This window comes from Hyperolius riggenbachi, chromosome 9 (assembly GCF_040937935.1).
Source record: "Hyperolius riggenbachi isolate aHypRig1 chromosome 9, aHypRig1.pri, whole genome shotgun sequence".
In the NCBI taxonomy this organism is placed as follows: Eukaryota; Metazoa; Chordata; class Amphibia; order Anura; family Hyperoliidae; genus Hyperolius; species Hyperolius riggenbachi.
Window position 1 is genome coordinate 128,302,594 of NC_090654.1, and position 24,944 is coordinate 128,327,537.

Sequence of the window (24,944 nt, forward strand, 5' to 3'; positions counted from 1 at the left end):
CCTATGCCTACCTACCTACCTATACTGAGACTCCTACTGGACAGTCACTGTTCTATCATTGAGCTACCACAGCCCGGCGACCAATATATCGGCTTGAAAACCGCCACGGCCTGCACTCCCGCCATGGTGCGCACCAGTCCAGCACGGCCGTCACTACGCAAACAGCTGTTTGTGGTGCGTTACACAGTGCATTTGGGGTGTCAGTGTGAAGCAGTACTCTAATTACACTCCCTGATTGATGTATACACATGCAATATGTTTTAAAGCACTTTAGGCCTGCAATTTAGCATTTAATGTGATTTATGCCCTTAAAAAGCTGCTTTGCGTCAAATCCAGATTTTTCCCCGGGGCTTTTGATGTCTATCCCACTTCTCCATGCCCCCCTCCAGGTGTTAGACCCCTTGAAACATCTTTTCCATCACTTTTGTGGCCAGCGTAAGTGTTTTCTAGTTTTCAAAGTTTGCATCCCCATTGAAGTCTATTGCGGTTCGGGCCAATCGGAGGTTCGGGCCATCTCTAATCACAAGTAGAAAGGGATATCTGACTCTAGTGCGGTTTTGAGTTGAATAACCACATGTAATCACAAATCTCGAGTCGGTATTCGTGATTAAAAACATGCTAGAAACGCCAAATTTGCCAGATATGTTAAGAAGAACAAAGGGAACACGAGGAAAACATTTTTTTTTCATAAAGACCTTCTAGTTTTTGAGAAAATATTTTAAAGTTTCAAAGGAAAGAGAGTATACATTTAAATGCGGTAAATGACAGTTAATGTATTTACCGCATTTAAATGTATACTTTTAAATTCATTTTCTTAACTATAAGGTCTTTTTGAAAAAAAATTCTCTTGTTCTCACTGTTCTTCTTAACATATCTGGCAAATTTGGTGTTTCTAGCATGTAAGGGGGCTTTGCTATTAACCGTTAAGGTCGGCAGGTTTTTCATTACGAATACAGACTAGTGATCACGAGTAACTCATGATCACGAGTCGGGTAACGAGTGCAATCACGAGTGCATTCGTGATCGAGAGTTGATTACTAATGCTGATTACAACCTCGTGATTGCAAAAAGCTGCTTGTGATCACGAGTTACACGTGATCAGGAGCTTGTGATGAGCACCACTACTACCTGGTACTTCTTTGCGGCTCAGGTCTTCAACCATTCTTCTTTCTAGTCAAGCATCCTTGCTCTATATTGGTTGTTCCACGGACCGTCAATTACATAGAGAACAGTGGCATAGCAATAGGGGATGCAGAGGTTGCGACTGCACTGGGGCCCCTGGAGCAGAGAGGCCCACTAGGAGCCTTCATCCATCATTTTAGCTTTTCATTGGTGCTTTGCTGCTAATGACCTTATGGCACTGAGCTAGTGAGTTGGGTGGTCGATATCGGCTAATCAGCTATCAGTAGCCGACTGGCTATTACCAATACTAGCTGACTGGCTATCACCGAGCATGTTGTTAGAGGCATAGAATATGTTGCTAGTGTGCCCCAATTGTGATGTACTCCTATGCCAAGCCATGATGTGCCTTAAAAGTCTGTGCCACCAATTGTTACTGTAGCACCACAGTCCGCTATTTGGTGGGTGGTGCAGGGTATACCAGAATTAAGCTGTGCCCCCCTGACCACTCATAGGGTTCACTGCAGGACCAGCAGCCTAGCTATTTGCTGCACTCGGTACCAATCTTAGACAGGCATGGCTTATTCAGGCTACAAGGCAGGGATTGCTGTAAGGGGTTGAATCTCTGCCCCCTGCACAGCCATGTGGGTATGGAACCCAATTCCAGCAAAAGCCCTGGCAGTCATGCACCCTTGCCAGCCAAATGGTGAGGGACCCAAAACAAACAGGGATGGGTGGAGATTCTGGCTGACATGAGGGGTCATCTGCATAATTTGACTATCTCACTAGCCAATGGGAGACCTCTACAAGTTACCTGTTTGCACCTGGTTCTGTGATACTTAACACAATCAGCAATATCTCTAAGTTATCTCTACTGCACACCTTTCCTAAGCCTTTCGGCATCTTTCTCTAGACCCTATAGAGTTCTGCAGTTTGGATAACTTTCAGATATTGTTTAGATAAAAGCCTCAGGAAGTTCTGATTACAAAATACATTCTGAGATTTGTACTTCCACAAAAGCTAAAATGGGAAGTAGAGTTTGCAGGAGCTAAGGGCAGACTATGCATCACCACAGAATGCATAACTAGACAGGTATGGGCTCAGCAACAAGAGGAATTCACAATGTTGTTTGGTCAGGAAAAAAAAAAATATACAGGCAAACAGCTGTTTTCAGAAGCTGTTCTCTGTCCCTTCATATGTCTTTCTCCATTCCTCAATGATTGCATCTCAATTGTATTTCCACGGTCACCTGTCCTTCCACCTGTACTGTGTTCTCTCCTCCCCTCTGATTGATTGCCTGCCCTCCTTCTGTGTCCCCACTTACCTAAACCCTACATGGCTGGGCTGCCTAATTATATAATTTGGGGTGATGGCCACACACTGCTTAATTATGCATGGGGATTCTGCTTAAATATATTTTAGGGTAAGGGTACATTGCTCATCACTGTACAGTTTACTGTACTTAATTTCCGAATTATAATATTTTTGTTGGGGGGGGGGGGGGGGGAACCTGCTTTTATATGTGTAAGGGGACCCTGACTATATGTAGCATGTAGGGGACACTTTTACTATTTATGTGAAATGCCACCAAGGTGTGTGTGTGTGTGTGTGTGTGTGTGTGTGTGTGTGCGTGCGTGCGTGCGTGCGTGCGTGCGTGCACGCACACGTACTGCCTAGTTACCTAATTATGGATGGAGGACATGGTGCCTTTTTTTTTGCATTGGGTGTGTGTGTGGGGGGGGGGGGGGAGAGATAGGGCCTGGCTGTGCTTTTTTTTTTTTTCTTTTTTTTTTTTTTTCCTAAATGAATCGAATCCTTAACTTTTTATTTTTTTTATTTTTCCAATGAACAGAAAGAATGATGGATACCCAAATGGGACATTATATGCATCAGTCAATCCAGAATATCTGAGCGCAACTGAAAGTAAGTATGTTATGGAAATATTAATATTAAATATTAGAGACCTTGTTATTGCGGTCAATCTAAACGCTCTTAAACAGGTGCAAATAGTTTGACAAATAATTTCCACTCCAGGCAATGGTAACTAATGCAGCTAATTGTAAATAAGAGAGCCTCTTCAAAGACAACTTGTTTGGAGGAGAGGGATAGATGTTAAATACCAAATACCAACACACACTTTCTAACAGATATGAAGGCACTGATGGTTCCTATCTCTGCATTCTCTAAGCTGCCTACTCTTATCATGAACAAAACAAGCCTCTTTACTGTTCATGCCAGTGCTACTACACTGCGGCCACACCTCTTCCATTATTCCTGGAGAACATAAAAAGGGAAGTCTTGTGCACTGCTTACCATGGGTACTGGTCCTTCATGTACGTAGACCTTCAAACATAGAGGCGCAGGCAAACCTTTCATCCTCTTTGTGACAGGCAACATTAGTTACCAGGAGTGGGGAAGATTGTGACATGGTTATTTATAACTGAATTCCTACCAGCTGGTTGCAATTTGCAAACTTTCCTGAAAAACCATTTAATGGACAGAAGCCAGTGAAGAATGAGATCAACTTTAAAGCATACCTGAGAGACATGATGAGATAAACCTATAGCACTAACCCTACTAAGATATCTGACGTCCCCTTTCTGTTTTCAAGTACAACAAGAGTTGGGCCCAAAACCCAGAGGTTGGTGGATCAAAACCATCCTCTGCTAGGCATGATTTCATTTTTGCACCTTGCTTTATCGCATGGGCAAAACGGTTTCCATAGCCCTGTAACAAAGTGTAATAAGGACCCTGCCGTAACATAGATATTACGGTAGCTAAGACTACTCCTGGGCCTTTCTTGTGGTTGAAGAAATGAGTGAACTGTGACACCACACTTAAAAACAAAGAAAAAAACTGAAAACAGAGAAGCTTCCCCATATTGGAGCATTGGATTTGGTAAAGTCTTAAGCCAATGAGTTGACTCACTACACAGCCCTGCACCTGGCATGTGTCTCGTATGACTGTCTATAGGATCACTCACCACACAGCCCTGCACCCGCCATGTGTCTCATATGACTATCTATAAGTAAGCTTTAGGTTAGCAGGAATGGTTGCATGGCCACCTAGCTTTTCATCCTACCCACCCTTGCCCTGGAATCTTCCAGACTTAAAAGTGCTGTCCTTTGCCGTGTGTGTGGTTGTTGGTATAGTGGTGAGCATAGCTGCCCTGCAAGCAGTGGACCTGGGTTCAATTCCTGGCCAAGGTATGTGAGCTTGCTTTTGACATACAGTACTACAAATCCCTGGAAGACCAGAGAGAGAGAGAGAGAGAGAGAGAGAGAGAGAGAGAGAGAGAGAGAGAGAATGATGGGGGTGGTGGTCCTTTTTTCTATTGAACCTGTAATCCGGATATCTGGGAGAAATCCGCGGATATCTAGGTTGGCCGTGAAACTATCCGCAGATAGTATCCAGATTTCTGCTCAACTATCCGGAATCCGGATCCGGCTGGATAGTGTAAAAATGGTCGGATATGCGGGTTACCCGGATATCCGAAATCCGGATGAGCATCACTGACTAGGATTAATAAAACTTAACTTTTAATAATTTATTTAATAAGCCAGTCCTTTTAGGCTGCTGTCATGAGCGGACACGCTATTTGACTCTCTGTTCTTATGTTATAATGTATTTTGCACTCTAGCAACTTTTGCACTTTAGGCACTTCATGTTTTTCCCTTGAAAAAGCTTTAGCATGGAAGTAAAACATGTTGGGTTTTGCTATGGTGGGGGATTTGTGTAATTGATTATTACTATGATGGACTAAGGGGTGATGTGATTATATCGCCTCTAATATTTACTATGTACTCCAAGTTCATCAGAGACTTTATAATCCTTCGGCAGCTACCTATGATTTTTTTATTTGTAAATTATTAAAAGTTAAGTTTTATTAATCCTAGTCCCTTTGAAACAATTGTTAATTGGTGACCTTTCTATGAACTAAGAGTGCGACCAGGGAGGTTCCTCACAGACTTGAGCAAGGGCGGGAATTCCGTTGTATGCCTTATTGGTGGTTGCACACTGCTTGCAACCAGAAAACTGCAAGCACTTCTCCTGCTGTAGTCATCTCAGACATACAGTATTGCACTATTGGCTTCTGTGTCCTTCTTTTTTGTGTCTTTTCAGTCCATGGATTCTTCGGGTTTGTCACTCTTCAAGTTTTGATCTTTATGAACTTGGCTGTTTGGTTTTGTTCATGTCTATTGAGAAGGAGGTACCTCATTGCTTGGAAGAAAAGTCCATAGCACTTTGCTAGGAAAAAATATATACCATGGTTCATTCCCAAGAAAAGTTAAATCAGAAAGTTGGAGAAAAGATGTATAGTAGTGGTCTGCAAGTCAATGTTTCAACAGTCCAAATCCATCTACATGTATTGGTTTATCAGTCAATGGTCCTGATTCATCAAGCTGTGCTGCTAAAGCAGCGTAGCTTAATGTGCAGTAGTGCTCGCTAATCCACGCTTTACATAGCAGTGCTCGCTGCTATGTAGGACCTTGTAGGACCATGCCTTCCCTTAGTTACACGCATTGCTTCCTTAGCAACGTAAGTAACTTTTAATGCGGGCGGTCCTGTGACGTATCGCTACTGCGATACTTCACTAACAGCCGCTGCTATGACAATTAACATGTTAACTGTCATAGTAGCGTCCGCAAGTGAAGTATCGCGGTAGCGATAAGTCACAGAACCGCCTGCATTGAAAGTTGCGCACGTTGCTAAGGAAACGATGCACGTAACTAAGCAAAGGCACGCTCCTACATAGCAGCAAGCACTGCTATGTAAAATATGGATTAGCGACCACTACTGCACATCAAGCTGCGCTGCTTTAGCCCAATGACTTACAAGATGTGAGAGATTTAAAACTTGGGAGTTAAAGAGAAACCACAACCAAAAATTGAACTTCATCCCAATTAGTAGCTGATACCCCCTTTCCCATGAGAAAGCTATTCCTTTCCTCAAACGGATCATCAGGGGGCTCTGTATGGCTGATTTTGTGGTGAAACCCCACACTGTGGGAGCCTTGTTGCATTGTGTGAAATAACAGCTGTTTCCAACTGCCAAAAAAGCAAGCAGCATCTCCTTCCAGTGACATCACCTTCCAGCAGTAAAAATGTCACCATGTGATAAATGTCTCAATGTAAATCAGGGAGAGGAACGATTTTACAATGAGCAAACACCGACCAAATCATTTATAATTAATTATTGTAAAAATTAAGCACTTTTTTATTACATTATTTTCCCTGGGGTACCTCTTTAATATTGCAAAAAGTGTATTTACGGGCCTCAATCTCAAATATGTTCAAATTAGAGCATCAGAATGTGTTCCTTGCTGTTCATTGCCCAAAAGTTTCCGAACTAAGGTAGCATTGTTCTCTACTGCTGTGCAGGGCCAGATTTGTGCTCTTTACCACCCAAGGCCAGTGTCAGCAGCCGCCCCCTTTAGTATAGGTAACCAGAGGACCCTTCCCCCTCCCCTCTAGTATAGGTAGCCTGTTGACCCTTTCCTCCAGTATAGGTAGCCAGATGACCCTTCACCACATCCTCCAGTTTAGATAGCCTGATAACTCCCCCTTCTCCGCAGTATAGGTATCCTGATGACCCCTCCCCTCTTCCATCTAGTGTAAGAAGCCAGATGACTCTTACCATTCCATATAGATATCCTGATAAGCAAGATAACTCTTCCCTTCTCCCCAGTAAAGCCTGCTGCCCAGCCGCCCTTGATCCTGTGGTGCCCTAGGCCATGGCCTATTAGGCCTTGTCTTAAATCTGGCCCTGCTGCTGTGTAATCCTGACTTCCACCCACATAATTTCCAAATGAAAGAAGTTTTTATTGAGCCTCTATTGATACATCTTTCAGTGTTGTGCTCTTTAAACAATTTGGAGGAGTTCAAATTTTCACCAAACTCCTTTTAGAATCAAAATTGACATTTTCCACTGATGCAAAATTTCTACAAAAATAAAATGTATTTTTGCAAGATGCACATTTCTTTTTTTATGCACGTTGACTTCAATGCATTTATCAAAAGCGTGTTTTCACTATATATTTTCGCACATATTTTAATGTGTGCAAAAAGTTTTACATCATGCCCACGTGTTTTCGAGAATATACTCATATTTAAAGAAAAATAAATTTTCTCCAAAATGATGATGAAAAGAAAATGGCCATATTCTCTCATCACTATTAAACAATTTAAACCTTAGTCTAAATAAACTCTGAAGATCTCACAGAGTGAGAATCATCTTGTGAATATGATTTTTTTCCCCCTTCTACATTGTTTACCCTTTTATAAAGGGAATAAAATATAACCCTAAATCCTTGTTTAAAGTAGGGCTGAGTCACGAAAAATGAACCAAAATGATAGCCTATTGAAATCAATTGGTTGCTTTTGATTCACAGGAAGAACGGAAATACCCCCCCCCCCCATCCATAAAGTGTAAAAAGTTAAATTGAGGTTTAGTTCGACGTTTCGCCATAAAAGGGGCTACTATTTGATTTTTATAACCAAATACACTACAGTAGATGGCTTTATTAACATTGCTTTTATGTTCTAGTGTATATTCCGGATGAATGGGAGTTTCCAAGAGAGAAAATCACAATCCTCAAAGAACTTGGACAAGGGTCTTTCGGGATGGTGTATGAGGGTGCTGCCAAGGATATTGTGAAAGGGGAACCAATGACCAGAGTGGCTTTGAAGACAGTCAATGAGCTGGCCACCATGAGAGAAAGGATAGAGTTTTTGAATGAGGCATCCGTAATGAAAGCCTTCCTTTGTCACCATGTGGTAAGCATGACCTGTTAATGTGTTCCTTTTAATCAAATTAAAACTGCCTGCTAGGTCCAACTTTGTATACTGCAAAAAATCTAGAAATGTTTTTTGGCATTTTTGCAGTGAATATTTTGCACTGTTTTTCACTCCCTGAAGTATTTTGTGTTGGGTGATTGATAACAGCCTGGTGTAGTAGTACAAGAAATACAACACTGTACATGTCATCAGTTGTGAATCATTTTTTCAGTAATAACTTAATAACTCAGTTTTAGTTATTATCACAGTCTTTGAATGAGCCAAAATCACACCTGCTATGCTGATAACCTATTCTAGCCACTGTGTAGTCCTCTGACACACCTTTATGGGTAGTGCAGGGAGGTTTAAAATGAGCAAGACGACTTTAGGGAACATACTGTATTAGACCCACAACAGTGGCTGTACAGACTGTGATAATGAAGGTGGAGGTAGGGGACCTAGTGATGTTACTTTTGCTTTATTTGTTGGGATACAATCTGCCTACTGGATATTACAAGGATTTTCCATCACTGTTGGTTGCAGTCCAAGTTGATATTTGCTTGCAAACAGTTATTGTAGATATGTTTTGGGAAAGCAATAGACATCAGGCAACCAGACATGGTGCCTACACCAGACATAGCCTATCCTCATTTGACCTGCTCTGTCTCTCTGCCTTACCTGGTGCTTGACTGACTTGTCTCATTGTTCATTGTTCCTGGTAGGTTCGTCTGCTGGGTGTTGTTTCTCAGGGACAGCCGGCTTTAGTGGTTATGGAGCTGATGACCAGAGGAGACCTGAAGAGTTACCTACGATCTCTGAGGCTTGAGGAAGAGGTACCACCCTGCCTTACTCTGTCATTAAAGGGAGGATCAAAATCAAATGCTGACATCAATACCCCTTAAATGACAGGAGAAAAGTGCTATACAAATGTTAGGAGTATTATTAAATAGTGAATAAAACTTGGTGAAATTACACACACATATATATATATATATATATATATATATATATATATATATATATATATATATATATATATATATATATATATATATATATATATATATATATATATATATATATATATATATATATACACACACTCACTGTGCTATGTTGCCTCATGTTGCCTATATATATGCTCACTGTGAAATCTTACCTCATCCTGATTACACTTACATTCTTAAGTTTATCGTTGATGCTGGTATCTTTACTGCTGACAAAATGAATCCTTTTTTTCCTCCCATCTGTGTAGTGAGCAGTAATGTCAATTGATCTCCCATATCCAGTGTGCTCTGGGGCAGAAGTCTGACATCATAGCTAAAGATTACACATTAAGGGGGACAGGGGGATGTTGCATACCAATATACAGTAATATACCTAAACCTAGCTTGCCTCCTGGTCTGTCTTTAATGCTTTTGGCACCTGATGACTCCTCACCCTAACTGATAAATGTTATTCTAACTGACTCCTAAAATAGCCCTAGGCCCTCAGCATTTGCCTTTTTTGTCCCTACTTTTTCCTGAGCTTGATCCTTTTTCAAGCTATTGAATGCTTATCTGATGGCAAATACAGTAAAACCTTGGATTGAGAGAAACTTGGTTTAAGAGTGCTTTGCAATACAAGCAAAACGGGAGCAGGAAAAAAGGGCGCCATCTGAGGGTGGACAAAAAGGGCGCCATCATAGACTTTAATGCAATTATCGTTAAAGAGACACTGAAGCGAGAGAAAAAAATTGAATTGGTTGTGTACTATGAATAATTACTAGAAGATTAGCAGCAAAGAAAATATTCTCATACTTTTATTTTCAGGTATATAGTGTTTTTTCTAACATTGCATCATTCTATAATATGTGCAGATTACACAACACTCAGCATTCAAAATGAGTCTTTCAGAGCAGTCTGTGAAGTAATGAACTCTCCTCTAGCAGAGGAAAAGTAAATAGTCCAGGAACAGTTGAGATAATAAAAGTCAGATAACAGCCCTCTCCAGGACTAACTTAGTCGGAGAGCTTAATGGCTTGTTTGCATAGAGATAACATAGAGATAACCACTGGAGTTTCTCAGCTCTTCCCGTACTGGAAACAATTACACTGATGTATCTGATCTTAATGTTTTATTTCTTAGCTGTGCTACACATACAAATCATAATATCATCATTTTTTTTTCGCTTCAGTGTCTCTTTAATACGGCAAAAAATTACGTTAACATTATAACGTTATAGTTTTTGAGGTAGTTACCTAGTTACTGGTTTAGAAGTCTACAACGGTATAGTTTTTGTCATATTATTTTGTTAATAAGTACAGAATTTGTTTTTAAAGGTATTATGGTTAATATATGTAAAATGGTTTGAGGGAGTGGTTAGGGGAGTGGTTAGGGTTAGGCACCACCTAGGAGGCGGTTTGTTTTAGGCAACACCACAGGGGTGGTTAGGGTTAGGCACCACCAGGGGAGGGTGCTGTGTCAGGGTAGGGTTGGGTTACGCACTATTGACAAAAAACGTTACGATATTTAACGTTAATATTCGTTATCTCTTGTTTGTTTTAGCAACAGTAATTATCGTTAATTAAGCTTGACAACGATGATTCTCGTTAGCAAATTTCGTTAATCCCTCTCGCCAAATTCGTTAACCTATTTTGGTTCCTGGACGTAGTTTCTACGTCCAGGTACCATGCGTGCTACCGCGCGCCCCCGCGGCCGATCGTGCACGCGTACTCCCGGCCACGGATTCGGTAGCCAAGGAATCAATGTATCGGGCTACGGAGCCCGATCATTGATTCCTCTCCCCCGCTGAAAAAGCGACAGCTTCTCTCGGAAGCTGAGCTTTTTCTGGCCGTCTTCTTCCTGATGCGTCACTCTAAGCGCGTGCTACGCTTAGAGTGATGTCATGTAAACAAACTCATGGCCGCCATCTTGTGGCCAAAAAGTAATACTACACCTGAAAAAACAAAACAAACAGAATTAACACACTTACATTATAAATCTATTGTTTACCTCCCACCCTCCCAAAAGTACCCAAATAAAATGTTTAGTATAAAAAAAAAACCATTACAATAAAAAAAACAAAACATGTAAATATTTACCTAAGGGTCTAAACTTTTTAAATATCAATGTAAAGATGAAATATTTCTATATTTTTTTTATTTTAAACTTGTAAATAGTGATAGATGCAAAATGGAAAAAATGCACCTTTATTTCCAAATAAAATATTGTCGCCATACATTGTGATAGGGACATAATTTTAACGGTGTAATAACCGGGACATATGGACAAATACAATACGCGAGTTTAAATTATGGAGGCATGTATTATTTTAAAACTATAATGGCTGAAAACTGAGATATAATGAATTTTTCCATTTTTTTTTCTTATTCTTCCTGTGAAAATGCATTTACAGTAAAGTGGCTCTTAGCAAAATGTACCCCCCAAAGAAAGCCTAATTGGTGGCGGAAAAAACAAGATATAGATCAGTGCATTGTGATAAGTAGTGATAAAGTTATAGGCTAATGAATGGGAGGTGAACATTTCTCACGTGAAAACGATGGAACCTGAATGGGTTAACAACCTGGGCCCTTTTTTCACAACGCCCTTTTTTCATGCACGCAGCAAAACCTTTTGTGAAATTTTGACTTGATATACAAGCAATATCTTGATATACAAGCAAAAAAAGTATACATGCGTCACGTCATCACAACTGAGCCAATAGTTCTTCCTCCTTTAGTGCTGCAGGATTGTACTTAAAGAGACTCTGAAGTCTCTTTTTTTTTTCCCCCTGATTTTCTCATATCAGCCTGTTAAGAGTTAATGCCTAAGTGAAATCGCCGCATCCCTGCGGCAGATGAATAATTTATTACACCGAAAGCGACCTGCAAAGTTCTACGACTTTGCAGGTCCCCAATCTTGCTGCTCTGGAGAGGCAGAGCTTTGAGCTGTAGCTCTGCCTCTCCGCAATTCATCTCTGCGGGTCTCCACCTCCTCTCTGCCCCTCTCAGTGAAAGAAGACTGAGAAGGGCGGGGAGAGGCAGCGATCTGCAGAGATTGACTGTGGAGGAGACAGAGCTACAGCTTAAAGCTCTGCCTCTTCAAGGAAGTAAAGCCCTGCGAGCCCTGGAACTTTGCAGGGCTAATCCTCAGTAATAAATCTGTCATCTGTGGCGGGGATGCGGTGATTGCACTTAGGCATTAACTCTTAACAGGCTAATATGAGAAAATCAGGGAAAAAGAGATTTCAGAGTCTTTTTAATCTGAGTGTAGAGACTGTGCAAAGTCACATTTCCATGAAATCCTCAAAAGTAACTGTGATTGGCTGAGTTCCTTGTTAAAGGAGTCATCAGGCAGAAAATGCGACCCTCTGATATACTTACCCAGGGCTTCCTCCAGCTCCTTGCAGCCGACATGTCTCACGCCGCATCTCCGCTCACAACCGCCGGCCCGGGGTCCCTGGTGGTGCAGAGGCCGACCTCTTTAGTGCATCTGCGCAAGCGCTGCTGTCAATCAAGCCCAAGTTGTCCGTGGTGTACTGCACAGACACAGTAGTTCTACATCTGCGCAGTACACCAAGGACAACGTGGGCTTGATTGACAGCAGCACTCGTGCAGACGCAGTAAGGACGACCTCGAGTCGGCGGCTGCGAGCGGAGATGCAGCGTTGGACATGTCAGCTGCAAGGGACTGGAGGACGCCCCAGGGTAAGTATATCAGAGGGCAGCATTTTCTGCCTGATGACTCATTTAAAGTCACACACAAAAAAAGGTGCGAGCCAACAAATAGCAATGGTTCTGTTAGTTATAGTGAAAGTCTTGCTTACATTTTTATTTTATACTATTTTACTATAACAGTTTTTGGAACAAATCAACTGGGTTTCCATTAATTCTTATGGGAAAATTTGTTTTAATAATGCTTTAAATTACAAGCATGTTTCCGGAATGAATTATGCTCGCAAATCAAGGTTCCACTGTAATTACATTGCTGATCAACCCATACCTCTTTGAAAAATGAATTGCTTTGTATTGTCCTTCAGGGTTAACTAAAGTGAATACAAAAAGTGTCACTTACCTGGGGCTTCTACCAGCTGCCTACAGCTGCCCTGTGCCCACGTCATCCTGGAAAGATCCTCTGGTCACCTGCAGTGACAAAGTTTTGATTTTGGCGACAGAGCCAATAGCAGGCCACTGCATACTGTGCAGGATGCTCCTGGCGGCGGGAGTGTGATCGAGGGCTGTGCAGTGCAATGGCCCTAGTCACTAGGGGGAACCGGAGGATTGTTCCGTGATTGCGCTGGCACAGGGCGGCTGCAAGGGGCTGGTAGAAGCCCCAGGTAAGTGAAACTTTTTTTTTTTTTTATACATTTACTTTAGTTTCCCTTTCAGTCATATGTTCTGCTGTCCATCAGGACTTCTATTTTAAAGCGTATGAAACATAAGTCTTCATTCAAACTGACAATCCTAAAAAAGATTAAAATCTCATTCAAATGATAATGTAATCTTCTGCAGGGCATTCAAGCTATGAGACGGCCATCCCTGAAGGAAATGCTACAAATGGCTGGTGAGATAGCTGACGGCATGGCTTATCTGAACGCCAAAAAATTTGTACATCGCGATTTGGCAGCCCGTAACTGTATGGTGTCTGAAGACCTTACTGTAAAGATAGGAGGTGGGTAGAGGAAAATATGTACATTTAATGTAAGCATTCTTTTTAGATTATCTGAGTACAGTTAGCCAAACTCCAGGAAAAAAATCTTTTTTTAATGTTGCATGGCATTTGAAGGGGCTGGAGTTTCTTTAGGGACTGTACATTTTGCTGTCCTGATGGGAATCGGGAAAAATCTCATCAGCAGAGAGATAAACAAAGAAACCTTTTTTTTTTTCTCCTTTGGATAATATGTAAGGGCTATAGGTCGATCTATTTTTTTGCCTTCCTGTACCAAAATAACAGTTTATAAAATATAAGACAAGACACAACATTCATGTTGCGTTTTTTTCCTGGTGGACCCAAAGCTCCAGAGCTGCTGCCACTAGGGCGTGCTCTACAGGCAGTAGCAGTCTTTCCCAAGGTCTCCTCACTGAATAGGTGCTGGCCTACTGAACAGGAAGATTCAAGCCCTGGTCGAAGCCATGGAGGTACTGCGGGCAGCATGGCCAGGGTCAAATTACCAAAATATAGACACAGGGTATATATATCTTGTGCGTAGTAAAGAAAGAAAATAATTGCATATGTAAGTATAGGCCTAGATATAGATAGATTGAGATTCACAGATTATCTGAAGTAAAAGACCTCCACTTTCTTGTTCTACCCTGAGAGCAAATATAGTGGCTCCAGTTGTTAATTACCTTCTGGAAACTCTTCTGGATTTTTGTGACGGGGTTGATGTTAAAATCACACTATATATTTGCGGCAAGAGGAGAATTCTCAATAACTAGCTTTCAAGCGTGTTCCCTTTACCAGATTATGAGCACACAGATTCAGCTCCAAAACGTCTTCATAATGTAAAGAAGAGTTCTAAATTCAAGCATGTAAATGAGGGGGAGGGAGAGAAAGGAGGAGGGGAAAACTCATATAACAGCCTGCTTTGTGAAGGATGCTATGGTGGGGAAGATGAGACAGGCCAAAACAGTGCAGGAAATTTGGGCACACCAGGCACCGCCATAGTCTGCAATGTGAATTACGGGTATAGTGGCGCTCAGTCAGTAATTTAGGCGCTGTCAAAAGACAGAGCCCAAATTACTGACAGCTTCATTCGGTCAGAAGAAACAGGAGCGCCTCTCTGGTGCATTAACGTTTTATTAGAAAAATAAGCGCATTAAAATTACACTTACAGTGTGTAGAGATAGATAAGGCATTTCTCAAAGCCTGCCGACAGCTCCTCTCCTAGCTCTCTCGCTTGGCCAGAGCGAGAAGCGCGATGGTGCGATGTGGAGCGGGGTCTGGTGGGTGGGGCTTCGTCACGGCCTTAGCAGCACAGGAATTTACTCTTTATACCATAATTCGGTCACCAGCAATAGCAGACAAGCCGTACTATGTCTTACCCCAGGGTCCACAGCAGCCTGGAAGGGAAATGGTAATTAACACCGCCTGAACTTTTGCAGGAGCATGGTAAGCGGTTTTTCAGCTTTACACTGCGCCCACATTTTCCAGCGCCTTAATTACATGTAAACGGGGAAGAAGCAAGGAAGACTTTTTTTTCCCCCTCTTTTTTGGGGGGTGCGTAGGTGAATATTGAGTGCTGTAGCCCTTGATTACAAAGGATAACAGGAAGCTTTATTCTGATTGGGACATAACACTACATTGTCCAGCAGATCAGGAAGGAATGCAGAAAATGTGTGGTTCAAATGATTGGGTCTTTCACATACAGAGAGGGCAAATATTGTATTCCTTCCTGCAGATTTTGGAATGACCAGAGACATCTATGAAACAGATTACTACCGGAAAGGTGGCAAGTCCTTGCTTCCTGTACGATGGATGTCTCCTGAGTCTCTAAAAGATGGAATCTTCACTCCGTACTCAGATGTCTGGTATGTATGATAATCTGTTCTAAGAATTCAACACGCTGTATTTTTATGCTTTAGCAGAATGAATAATGGAGAAAATCCATCAATGTTGCGTTTTGAACAACATACTTTCTGCAGATGTGTGGTTCACATCTATATATAAATCTATTCTTTCATGCTCACTACACTGTCTACCCATAAAATGGAAAATCCTTTTCAAAATTGGCAAGCTAACATTAAAATCCCTGCACAACCTAGGCCCTTGATACCTGAAGGATTTGTTGCAAATGCTTCACACTAAGTTCACACTTCCCACAACCTCAGATCAAAAGGATCCAATAATTTGACCAAACAAGACAGCTCCAACTGGACATGTTTAAATCGAAACTGAAAAGCCACCTGTTTAGTCTGGCATTTATGATCACATAACTCCCCCCCCCCCCCCTGTACATATCATTATGTACTGATTTGAATCATGCTTACGTGTTTTAGGTCCTACGGGAGAAAAGCGCTTTACAAATGTTTTGTCCTTGTTGTTGTTCAAATATTTTTCCTGTGGAATGCGCTCCTGGCCATGGCAATGTATACCTGAAGCTGTAGTTTGTAGGTGTGACCACAACTACCCCACCAAGGTTATGTACAGACTACATCTCTCGGCAGCGTCCAGTGAAAAATGGCACCGGTTAAATAATGGCCCGATATTTGTTTAAAACTATATTTATCGTTTTAAAAGGTTAAAAAACTGCAGACCTTGGGAACGTAATTTATCGTTTTAAAACCTGCTTTTTTTGTCCTGCCTGAATGATATTTATAGTTTTAAGCCCTGCTTTGCTGCCGTTTGGAAAATGTCTGCCCGCCAACTTTAACGTTTAATAGCAAAGCCTCCTTAAAAGCTAGAAACACCAAATTTGCAGGTTATGTTGAGAAGAAAATTGGGAACAAGAGGAAATTTTTTTTCCCAAAAAGACCTTACAGTTTTTGATTAAATCGATTTTAAAATTCTCCTTCTGACCGTGGGAAAATTAAACGCCCGTCGACTTTAGAACAGTGGGAACAAGAAGAGAAAACTTTTTTTCAAAAAGACCTTATACTTTTTGAGAAAATCGGTTTTAAAAGTTCAAAGAAAAAAAACAATACATTTAAATGCTGCCGGTCAAAGAGTGTGGGAAATATTTCCCAGCAGTTATTAGCAAAGGCCCCTTACATCCTAGCAACACCAAATTTGCAGGATATGTTAAAAAGATAGTGGGGAAACAATATTTTAAAAAAAATTTTAATTTTTTTTAATTTAATTTTTTGTGTGGGAATTTTTTTTAAAAAGGCATCTGGAGGCTTTGTAACCCCTTGTCTCCCATGCAGGCTGGGATAGCCAGAATGCAGAGCCCCGTCCGACTGGGGCTTCACACCCTGAGCTATACCAGCCCGCATGGTCCATGGAATGGGGGGGCTCCGGGGGAGAGGGCCTTCCCCTCTCCCCCGAGCCCTTGTCTAATCCATGGACAAGGGGCTCTTCCCCACCTCCAGTGCCCCAGGAGGAGGTGGGGGCGATGACTCCCTGGGGTGGGGGGGTTCATGGTGACACCTGGGAGTCCCCTTTAAGAAGGGGAACCCAAAGGCCTGCCCCCCTCCCAGGAGAAATGAGTATAGGGGTACAAATTACCCCTTACCCATTTCCATAAAGGGTTAAATGAAATAAAAACGCAACAACGAGAAAAGTCCTTCAATGTTCTTAATTAACCAGAAATACTTACCTGTACCTTTAAGAAAAAGTTCCCACGCCAATATCCTCGGAAAAGGTCCCACACTATAATCTGTTATGTCCCACGACGACCGTATCCTCTACCTTGCGATCTTCAGAAATAATTACCTGTACCATTAAGAAAAAATTCCGACGCCAATTTTCCCACGGTGACAGTATCCTCTAACTTGCGATCTTCTATTACAGTTGATTGAAGATCTCCGCACGCACCCGACGCCACACACGCCGCCCCCGCCGAACTACTCTCAGCTATAATATAGCTGAGAGCAAAAAGCATCTTTAAATTTTGCCTCCAATGGTCCCCATTGGTTCCTTAACAGACCAATGGGGATCAGGAGGATCCCCATTGGTCGATACGGAACCAATGGAGAGCTTTGGAGCCAAAATTTAAAGATGCTTTTTGTTCTCAGCTATACTTAGTATAGCTGAGAGCGCGTCTATGCAGATGCATTACCGCTGGCTCCCGCTGCCCTCCCTGCCTCTCTTACACCGGTCACCCTCACCTATGCTGGCACCCATAGGTGCATCGGGTGCCAGCATAGGTGAGGGTGACCGGTGTAAGAGAGCAAAAATATAAAGAGCAAAAATATAATTAACTTCATTTCAAAATTACTTTTCTTGCCTTAATCAGGAACAACTTTGACTGATTATTTTGCTTGTAAATGCACTGAAATGTTATTTTTTATCACTTAGGTGATAAATACATCATTTATGAGAAGTTTTGTCTCCAATTCTTTCTCTGAGGATTCTCTAAACAATACTTGTGGTGCTTCTGCCTTGCAGGTCATTTGGAGTGGTCCTGTGGGAAATTGCCACTTTAGCGGAGCAGCCATATCAAGGTATGGCCAATGAGCAGGTCCTCCATTATGTCATGGACAATGGAACTTTGGACAGACCAGAAATATGTCCCGATAGACTGTGAGTATTTACGGTTTAAAGACAAAATACTTGAATAAATGTCTCAAATCTCTGCAGAAAACCTTTGAAATGTAAATACTTATAATTTTACTACTACTTTTTCAACCTTCTAGGCCTGGGACTGCATCAACGTTCTTGAGATTGCTTTGGGGTCAAAGTAGTGAAATTTTAAAATAAAAAAATGGTGAATGCTCCGAAGTACACTATGCCTATTTATATTTTGTCCCCCCCAAAAAAGTCCACTGGAAATGAGCCATATACCATGTGTGCAATCAGCATGCCCCCTTCAGTGTGCAGGCAAGAAAAGAGGCACTATGCATGCGTACATGTGAAAAAGGTGCCTGTCTAAATGAGCGAAGGATAGCGGTTGTAGAATATCTGTGAATTTATCGATCTACCACTACTTCATTCATAAAGTAAAATATTGGTAATACTTACCAATATACTATGACCCAACCTCTCCCTACTCTCACACAGAACCCTCCCTTGGCGGTGCCTAATCTTAACCCCTCCCCTCCTTGTGGGCACCTAACCTTAAAGCAGTAGGATCAGCCATACTATTCCAGGGAAAAAAAACACCCATATAAGTAGATAAATACTTGATCTACTTACATAACAAATGTATTGTACTGTCCACGTTTTGATTTCAGTGAATGTTATATAGTAAATGACAAGAATTCTGTTCCTGGTGGGGGCCATGTCTTTTGCCCACAGTAAAGGCTAACTCGTGATGTCATTTCTGCCTTTTACTTTTTTTCTTGTCTCCTCCAATCACTGAGTCACCTCAGCCTTGCTTGTAAACACAAGTGAGTAGGAGATCAGGTTTCAGATAAGCAGCAGACAGGGAAATAAAGGGAAAAGGAGGAATATATTATAGATCTAAAGAACCCCCAGCATGCAATTCTTTGGCACCGACTACTAAAGAGCCAGTGCTCCTAAGGTATATGATAACTCCAAATCATAGCAGCAGAAAACGTTTTGAAAGTTTTGAATGCAGGATTAGCAGCTTTATCACTTAATACACTCAGACCAGTTGCTGTTGAAATTTGATTTTTATGGTGATGATACCGCTTTAACCCTTCCCTGGTGGGTGCCCAACCCCAACCTAGGCAGAGTGGAACCCCCCCTCCCCAATCATTGGTGTTTAGTGGTTTCTGAAAAAGGAGCCATTCATACCAGCCACAGCATGACTTGTCCCTCGTTGCCAGAACGCGTCTAGTGAAAAATGGCGCCGGCAAAAAAATGGCGCCCCCTTCTGCCCGATATATGTTTAAAACGATATTTATCGTTTTAAAGGTTAAAATAGTGCAGAACGAAATTTATCGTTTTAACCCCTCCTCTGCTGCCGTTTTAAAAATATCTGCCCGCCGGCTTTAATGTTTAATAGCAAAGCCCCCTTAAAAGCTAAAAACACCAAATTTGCAGGGAACGTTAAGAAGAAAATTGTGAACAAGAGGAAAAAAAAATCTTTCAAAAAGACCTTATAGTTTTTGAGAAAATCGATTTTGAATATTCTTCTTCTGACCGTGGGAAAATTAAACGCCCGCCGACTTTAGCGGTTAATAGCAAAGCCCCTTTAAATGCCAGAAACACCAAAATGTGTAGGAAATGTTAAGAAAAATAGTGGGAACACGAAGAAAAAAAAATTGTTCAAAAAGACCTTATAGTTTTTGAGAAAATCGATTTTAAATCTTCAAAGGAAATGTAACTATTTAAATCGCGTACTGACATTCCCGTGGAAACTTTTTCCGCCGACTTTAGCAGTTAATAGCAAAGTCCCCTTAAATCCTAGCAACACCAAATTTGCAGGATATGTTAAAAAGATACTGGGAAATAATAGTTAAAAAAAAAAAATTGAAAAATTTTATTTATTTTTTTTTTAAATAAAAATTTTTGGGTTATGTTCAGAGTGTGGGAAAAGTTTTGAAAAAAATGACGTGGGGTCCCCCCTCCCGAGCCTCTGTAACCCCTTGTCTCCCATGCAGGCTGGGATAGCCAGAATGCGGAGCCCCGGCCGACTGGGGCTTCGCACCCTGAGCAATACCAGCCCGCATGGTCCATGGTATGGGGGGGCTTCGGGGGGGAGGGGCGGCCAAGCCTTCCCCTCCCCCCCAGAGCCCTTGTCCAATCCATGGACAAGGGGCTCTTCCCCACCTCCGGTGCCCCAGGAGGAGGTGGGGGCGACGACTCTCTGGGGGGGGGGTTCATGGTGGCATCTGGGAGTCCCCTTTAAGAAGGGGAACCCAGATGCCTGCCCCCCTCCCAGGAGAAATGAGTATAGGGCTACTTTGTACCCCTTACCCATTTCCACAAAGGGTTAAATGAAATAAAAACACAACAACGAGAAAAGTCCTTTAATGTTCTAAATTAACCAGAAATACTTACCTGTACCTTTAAGAAAAAAATCCCACGTCAATTAGGTCCCACGACAGTATCCTCCATCTTGCGACCTTCAGTTACATGTTGATTGAAGATCTCCGCTGCCCCGACGCCACACACGCCGCCTCCGCCGCACTCACTGCTCTTAGCTATACTTAGTATAGCTAAGAGCAAAAAGCATCTTTAAATTTTAGCTCCAATGGTCCCCATTGGTTCCTTAACAGACCAATGGGGATCAGGAGGATCCCCATTGGTCGATAAGGAACCAATGGGGAGCCTTGGAGCCAAAATTTAAAGATGCTTTTTGTTCTCAGCTATACTTAGTATAGCTGAGAGTTGCGTCTATGCATCTATATAGACGCATTAGCGCTAGCTGCCGCTGCCCTCCCTGCCTCCCCCCACCTGTCACCCTCACCCATGCTGGCACCCATGGGTGCATTGGGTGCCAGCATGGGTGAGGGTGACAGGTAGGGGGAGGCAGGGAGGGCAGCGGCAGCTAGCGCTAATGCGTCTATATAGACGCATAGACGCAACTCTCAGCTATACTTAGTATAGCTGAGAGCAGTGCGGCGGAGGCGGCGTGTGTGGCGTCGGGGCGGCGGAGATCTTCAATCAACATGTATCAGAAGATCGCAAGATAGAGGATACTGTCGTGGGACCTGATTGGCGTGGGATTTTTTTCTTAAAGGTACAGGTAAGTATTTCTGGTTAATTTAGAACATTAAAGGACTTTTCTCGTGGTTGTGTTTTTATTTCATTTAACCCTTTATGGAAATGGGTAAGGGGTACTCCTGCACCCCTATACTCATTTCTCCTGGGAGGGGGGTGGGCATCTGGGGGTCCCCTTCTTAAAGGGGACTCCCAGATGCCACCATGAACCCCCCCCCAGGGAGTCGTCGCCCCCGCCTCCCCCTGGGGCAAGGGAGGCGGGGAAGAGCCCCTTGTCCATGGATTGGACAAGGGGCTCCGGGGGGGAGGGGGAGGCTTGGCCGCCCCTCCCCCCCGGAGCCCCCCCATACCATGGACCATGCGGGCTGGTATAGCTCAGGGTGCGAAGCCCCAGTCGGCCGGGGCTCCGCATTCTGGCTATCCCAGCCTGCATGGGAGACAAGGGGTTACAGAGGCTCGGGAGGGGGGACCCCACGTCATTTTTTTTTTAAATTTGCTATCAATTTTTTTTTTAATCTTCTGAGTGTGGGAAATAAATTAAAAAAAAAAATGACGTGGGGTCCCCCCCTCCCGAGCCTCTGTAACCCCTTGTCTCCCATGCAGGCTGGGATAGCCAGAATGCGGAGCCCCGGCCGACTGGGGCTTCGCACCCTGAGCTATACCAGCCCGCATGGTCCATGGTATGGGGGGGCTCTGGGGGGGAGGGGCGGCCAAGCCTCCCCCTCCCCCCCGGAGCCCTTGTCCAATCCATGGACAAGGGGCTCTTCCCCACCTCCGGTGCCCCAGGAGGAGGTGGGGGCGACGACTCCCTGGGGGGGGTTCATGGTGGCATCTGGGAGTCCCCTTTAAGAAGGGGACCCCCAGATGCCCACCCCCCTCCCAGGAGAAATGAGTATAGGGCTACTTTGTACCCCTTACCCATTTCCACAAAGGGTTAAATGAAATAAAAACACAACCACGAGAAAAGTATTTTAATAATCTTAATTAACCACAAATACTTACCTGTACCTTTAAAGAGTAACTGTTAGCCCCCAAAGTGAAATTTAAATCTGTACAGCAATGTTTTATTTAGTATTAAAGTGATCAAAAAAGCCAATGCGTTCTGCAAAAATCAATATAATTTTGCTACTATGTAGCCTTTTGTCCACGCTAACGACGCAAAGCCGCATATCAGATACTGATGACGAGCATGCAGAGCATGCCTATGTTTGCCCGACCACCCTCTCCCCCCCCAGGACCAGGTGCCGATCTATTTGCACCACAAACAGCTTACCGCTCTGACACGGAGACAGAGCGGCAGCACTTCCAGCGGGAGCACCGCAGAGCAGCCGCCGCCGAGTCACATGTGAGAGAATCACATGTGAGAGATGCACGGCGGCGGCGGCTGCTCTGCGGTGCTCCCGCTGGAAGTGCTGCCGCTCTGTCTCCATGTCAGAGCGGTCAGCTGTTTGTGGTGCAAATAGATCGGCACCTGGTCCTGGGGGGGAGAGGGTGGTCGGGCAAACATAGGCATGCTCTGCATGCTCGTCATCAGTATCTGATATGCGGCTTTGCGTCGTTAGCGTGGGCAAAAGGCTACATAGTAGCAAAATTATATTGATTTTTGCAGAACGCATTGGCTTTTTTGATCACTTTAATACTAAATAAAACATTGCTGTACAGATTTAAATTTCACTTTGGGGGCTAACAGCTACTCTTTAAAAAAATGTCCCCACGCCAATATATCCTCGGAAATGATCCAACGAATAACAATATCCTCTTATCTTGCGATCTTCAATTAACTTGATTGAAGATCTCCCACGCCAATTAAAATACTATACCTTACAATGCGTCCTGCGTAGGGACGCATAGCACGGCTCCCGCTGTCCTCCCCGCCTCCTCACCTGTCATCCTCACCTAGCCTGGCACCTGGTGCACCCATGGGTGCCACCCTAGGTGAGCGTGACAGGTGCAGGCAGACGGGGAGAGACAGCGGAGCTGGCAGCTATACGTCCTGCACAGGACGCATCCTAAGGTATAGTAACCGGCTCATAAATGAGCCGGTTCTTTTTGTATTGAATAAAATGAATCAATTCATTTGATTCTATACAAAAAGAACCTGAAAATGAGCCGGTTCTTTTTGTATAGAATCAAATGAATCGATTCATTTGATTCAATACAAAAAGAACCGGCTCATTTATGAGCCGGTTACTATACCTTAGGATGCGTCCTGTGCAGGACGTATAGCTGCCAGCTCCGCTGTCTCTCCCCGTCTGCCTGCACCTGTCACGCTCACCTAGGGTGGCACCCATGGGTGCACCAGGTGCCAGGCTAGGTGAGGGTGACAGGTGAGGAGGCGGGGAGGACAGCGGGAGCCGTGCTATGCGTCCCTACGCAGGACGCATTGTAAGGTATAGTATTTTAATTGGCGTGGGAGATCTTCAATCAAGTTAATTGAAGATCGCAAGATAAGAGGATATTGTTATTCGTTGGATCATTTCCGAGGATATATTGGCGTGGGAACATTTTTTTAAAGGTGCAGGTAAGTATTTGTGGTTAATTAAGATTATTAAAATACTTTTCTCGTGGTTGTGTTTTTATTTCATTTAACCCTTTGTGGAAATGGGTAAGGGGTACAAAGTAGCCCTATACTCATTTCTCCTGGGAGGGGGGTGGGCATCTGGGGGTCCCCTTCTTAAAGGGGACTCCCAGATGCCACCATGAACCCCCCCCCAGGGAGTCGTCGCCCCCACCTCCTCCTGGGGCACCGGAGGTGGGGAAGAGCCCCTTGTCCATGGATTGGACAAGGGCTCCGGGGGGGAGGAGGAGGCTTGGCCGCCCCTCCCCCCCAGAGCCCCCCCATACCATGGACCATGCCGGCTGGTATATCTCAGGGTGCGAAGCCCCAGTCGGCCGGGGCTCCGCATTCTGGCTATCCCAGCCTGCATGGGAGACAAGGGGTTACAGAGGCTCGGGAGGGGGGGACCCCACGTCATTTTTTTTTTTAATTTATTTCCCACACTCAGAAGATTAAAAAAAAAATTGATAGCAAATTAAAAAAAAAAAAGACGTGGGGTCCCCCCTCCCGAGCCTCTGTAACCCCTTGTCTCCCATGCAGGCTGGGATAGCCAGAATGCGGAGCCCCGGCCGACTGGGGCTTCGCACCCTGAGCTATACCAGCCCGCATGGTCCATGGTATGGGGGGGCTCCGGGGGGGAGGGGCGGCCAAGCCTCCCCCTCCCCCCCGGAGCCCCTTGTCCAATCCATGGACAAGGGGCTCTTCCCCGCCTCCCTTGCCCCAGGTGGAGGCGGGGGCGACGACTCCCTGGGGGGGGGGTTCATGGTGGCATCTGGGAGTCCCCTTTAAGAAGGGGACCCCCAGATGCCCACCCCCCTCCCAGGAGAAATGAGTATAGGGGTGCAGGAGTACCCCTTACCCATTTCCATAAAGGGTTAAATGAAATAAAAACACAACCACGAGAAAAGTCCTTTAATGTTCTAAATTAACCAGAAATACTTACCTGTACCTTTAAGAAAAAAATCCCACGTCAATCAGGTCCCACGACAGTATCCTCTATCTTGCGATCTTCTGATACATGTTGATTGAAGATCTCCGCCGCCCCGACGCCACACACGCCGCCTCCGCCGCACTGCTCTCAGCTATACTAAGTATAGCTGAGAGTTGCGTCTATGCGTCTATATAGACGCATTAGCGCTAGCTGCCGCTGCCCTCCCTGCCTCCCCCCACCTGTCACCCTCACCCATGCTGGCACCCAATGCACCCATGGGTGCCAGCATGGGTGAGGGTGACAGGTGGGGGGAGGCAGGGAGGGCAGCGGCAGCTAGCGCTAATGCGTCTA

The 24,944-nt window shown here is 43.8% G+C and overlaps 1 protein-coding gene across 1 annotated transcript in view; it reads left to right on the plus strand.

The window, feature by feature from the left end:
- INSRR (insulin receptor related receptor) overlaps positions 1–24,944 on the plus strand; it is a 212,371-nt gene that overhangs the window by 181,680 nt on the left and 5,747 nt on the right. Inside the window, exons 16-21 of the mRNA XM_068253492.1 lie at positions 2,972–3,042; positions 7,666–7,895; positions 8,618–8,728; positions 13,386–13,545; positions 15,275–15,404; positions 17,923–18,057. Of these exons, the coding sequence (XP_068109593.1) occupies positions 2,972–3,042; positions 7,666–7,895; positions 8,618–8,728; positions 13,386–13,545; positions 15,275–15,404; positions 17,923–18,057 (837 nt within the window). The remainder of the gene's footprint in view (positions 1–2,971; positions 3,043–7,665; positions 7,896–8,617; positions 8,729–13,385; positions 13,546–15,274; positions 15,405–17,922; positions 18,058–24,944) is intronic.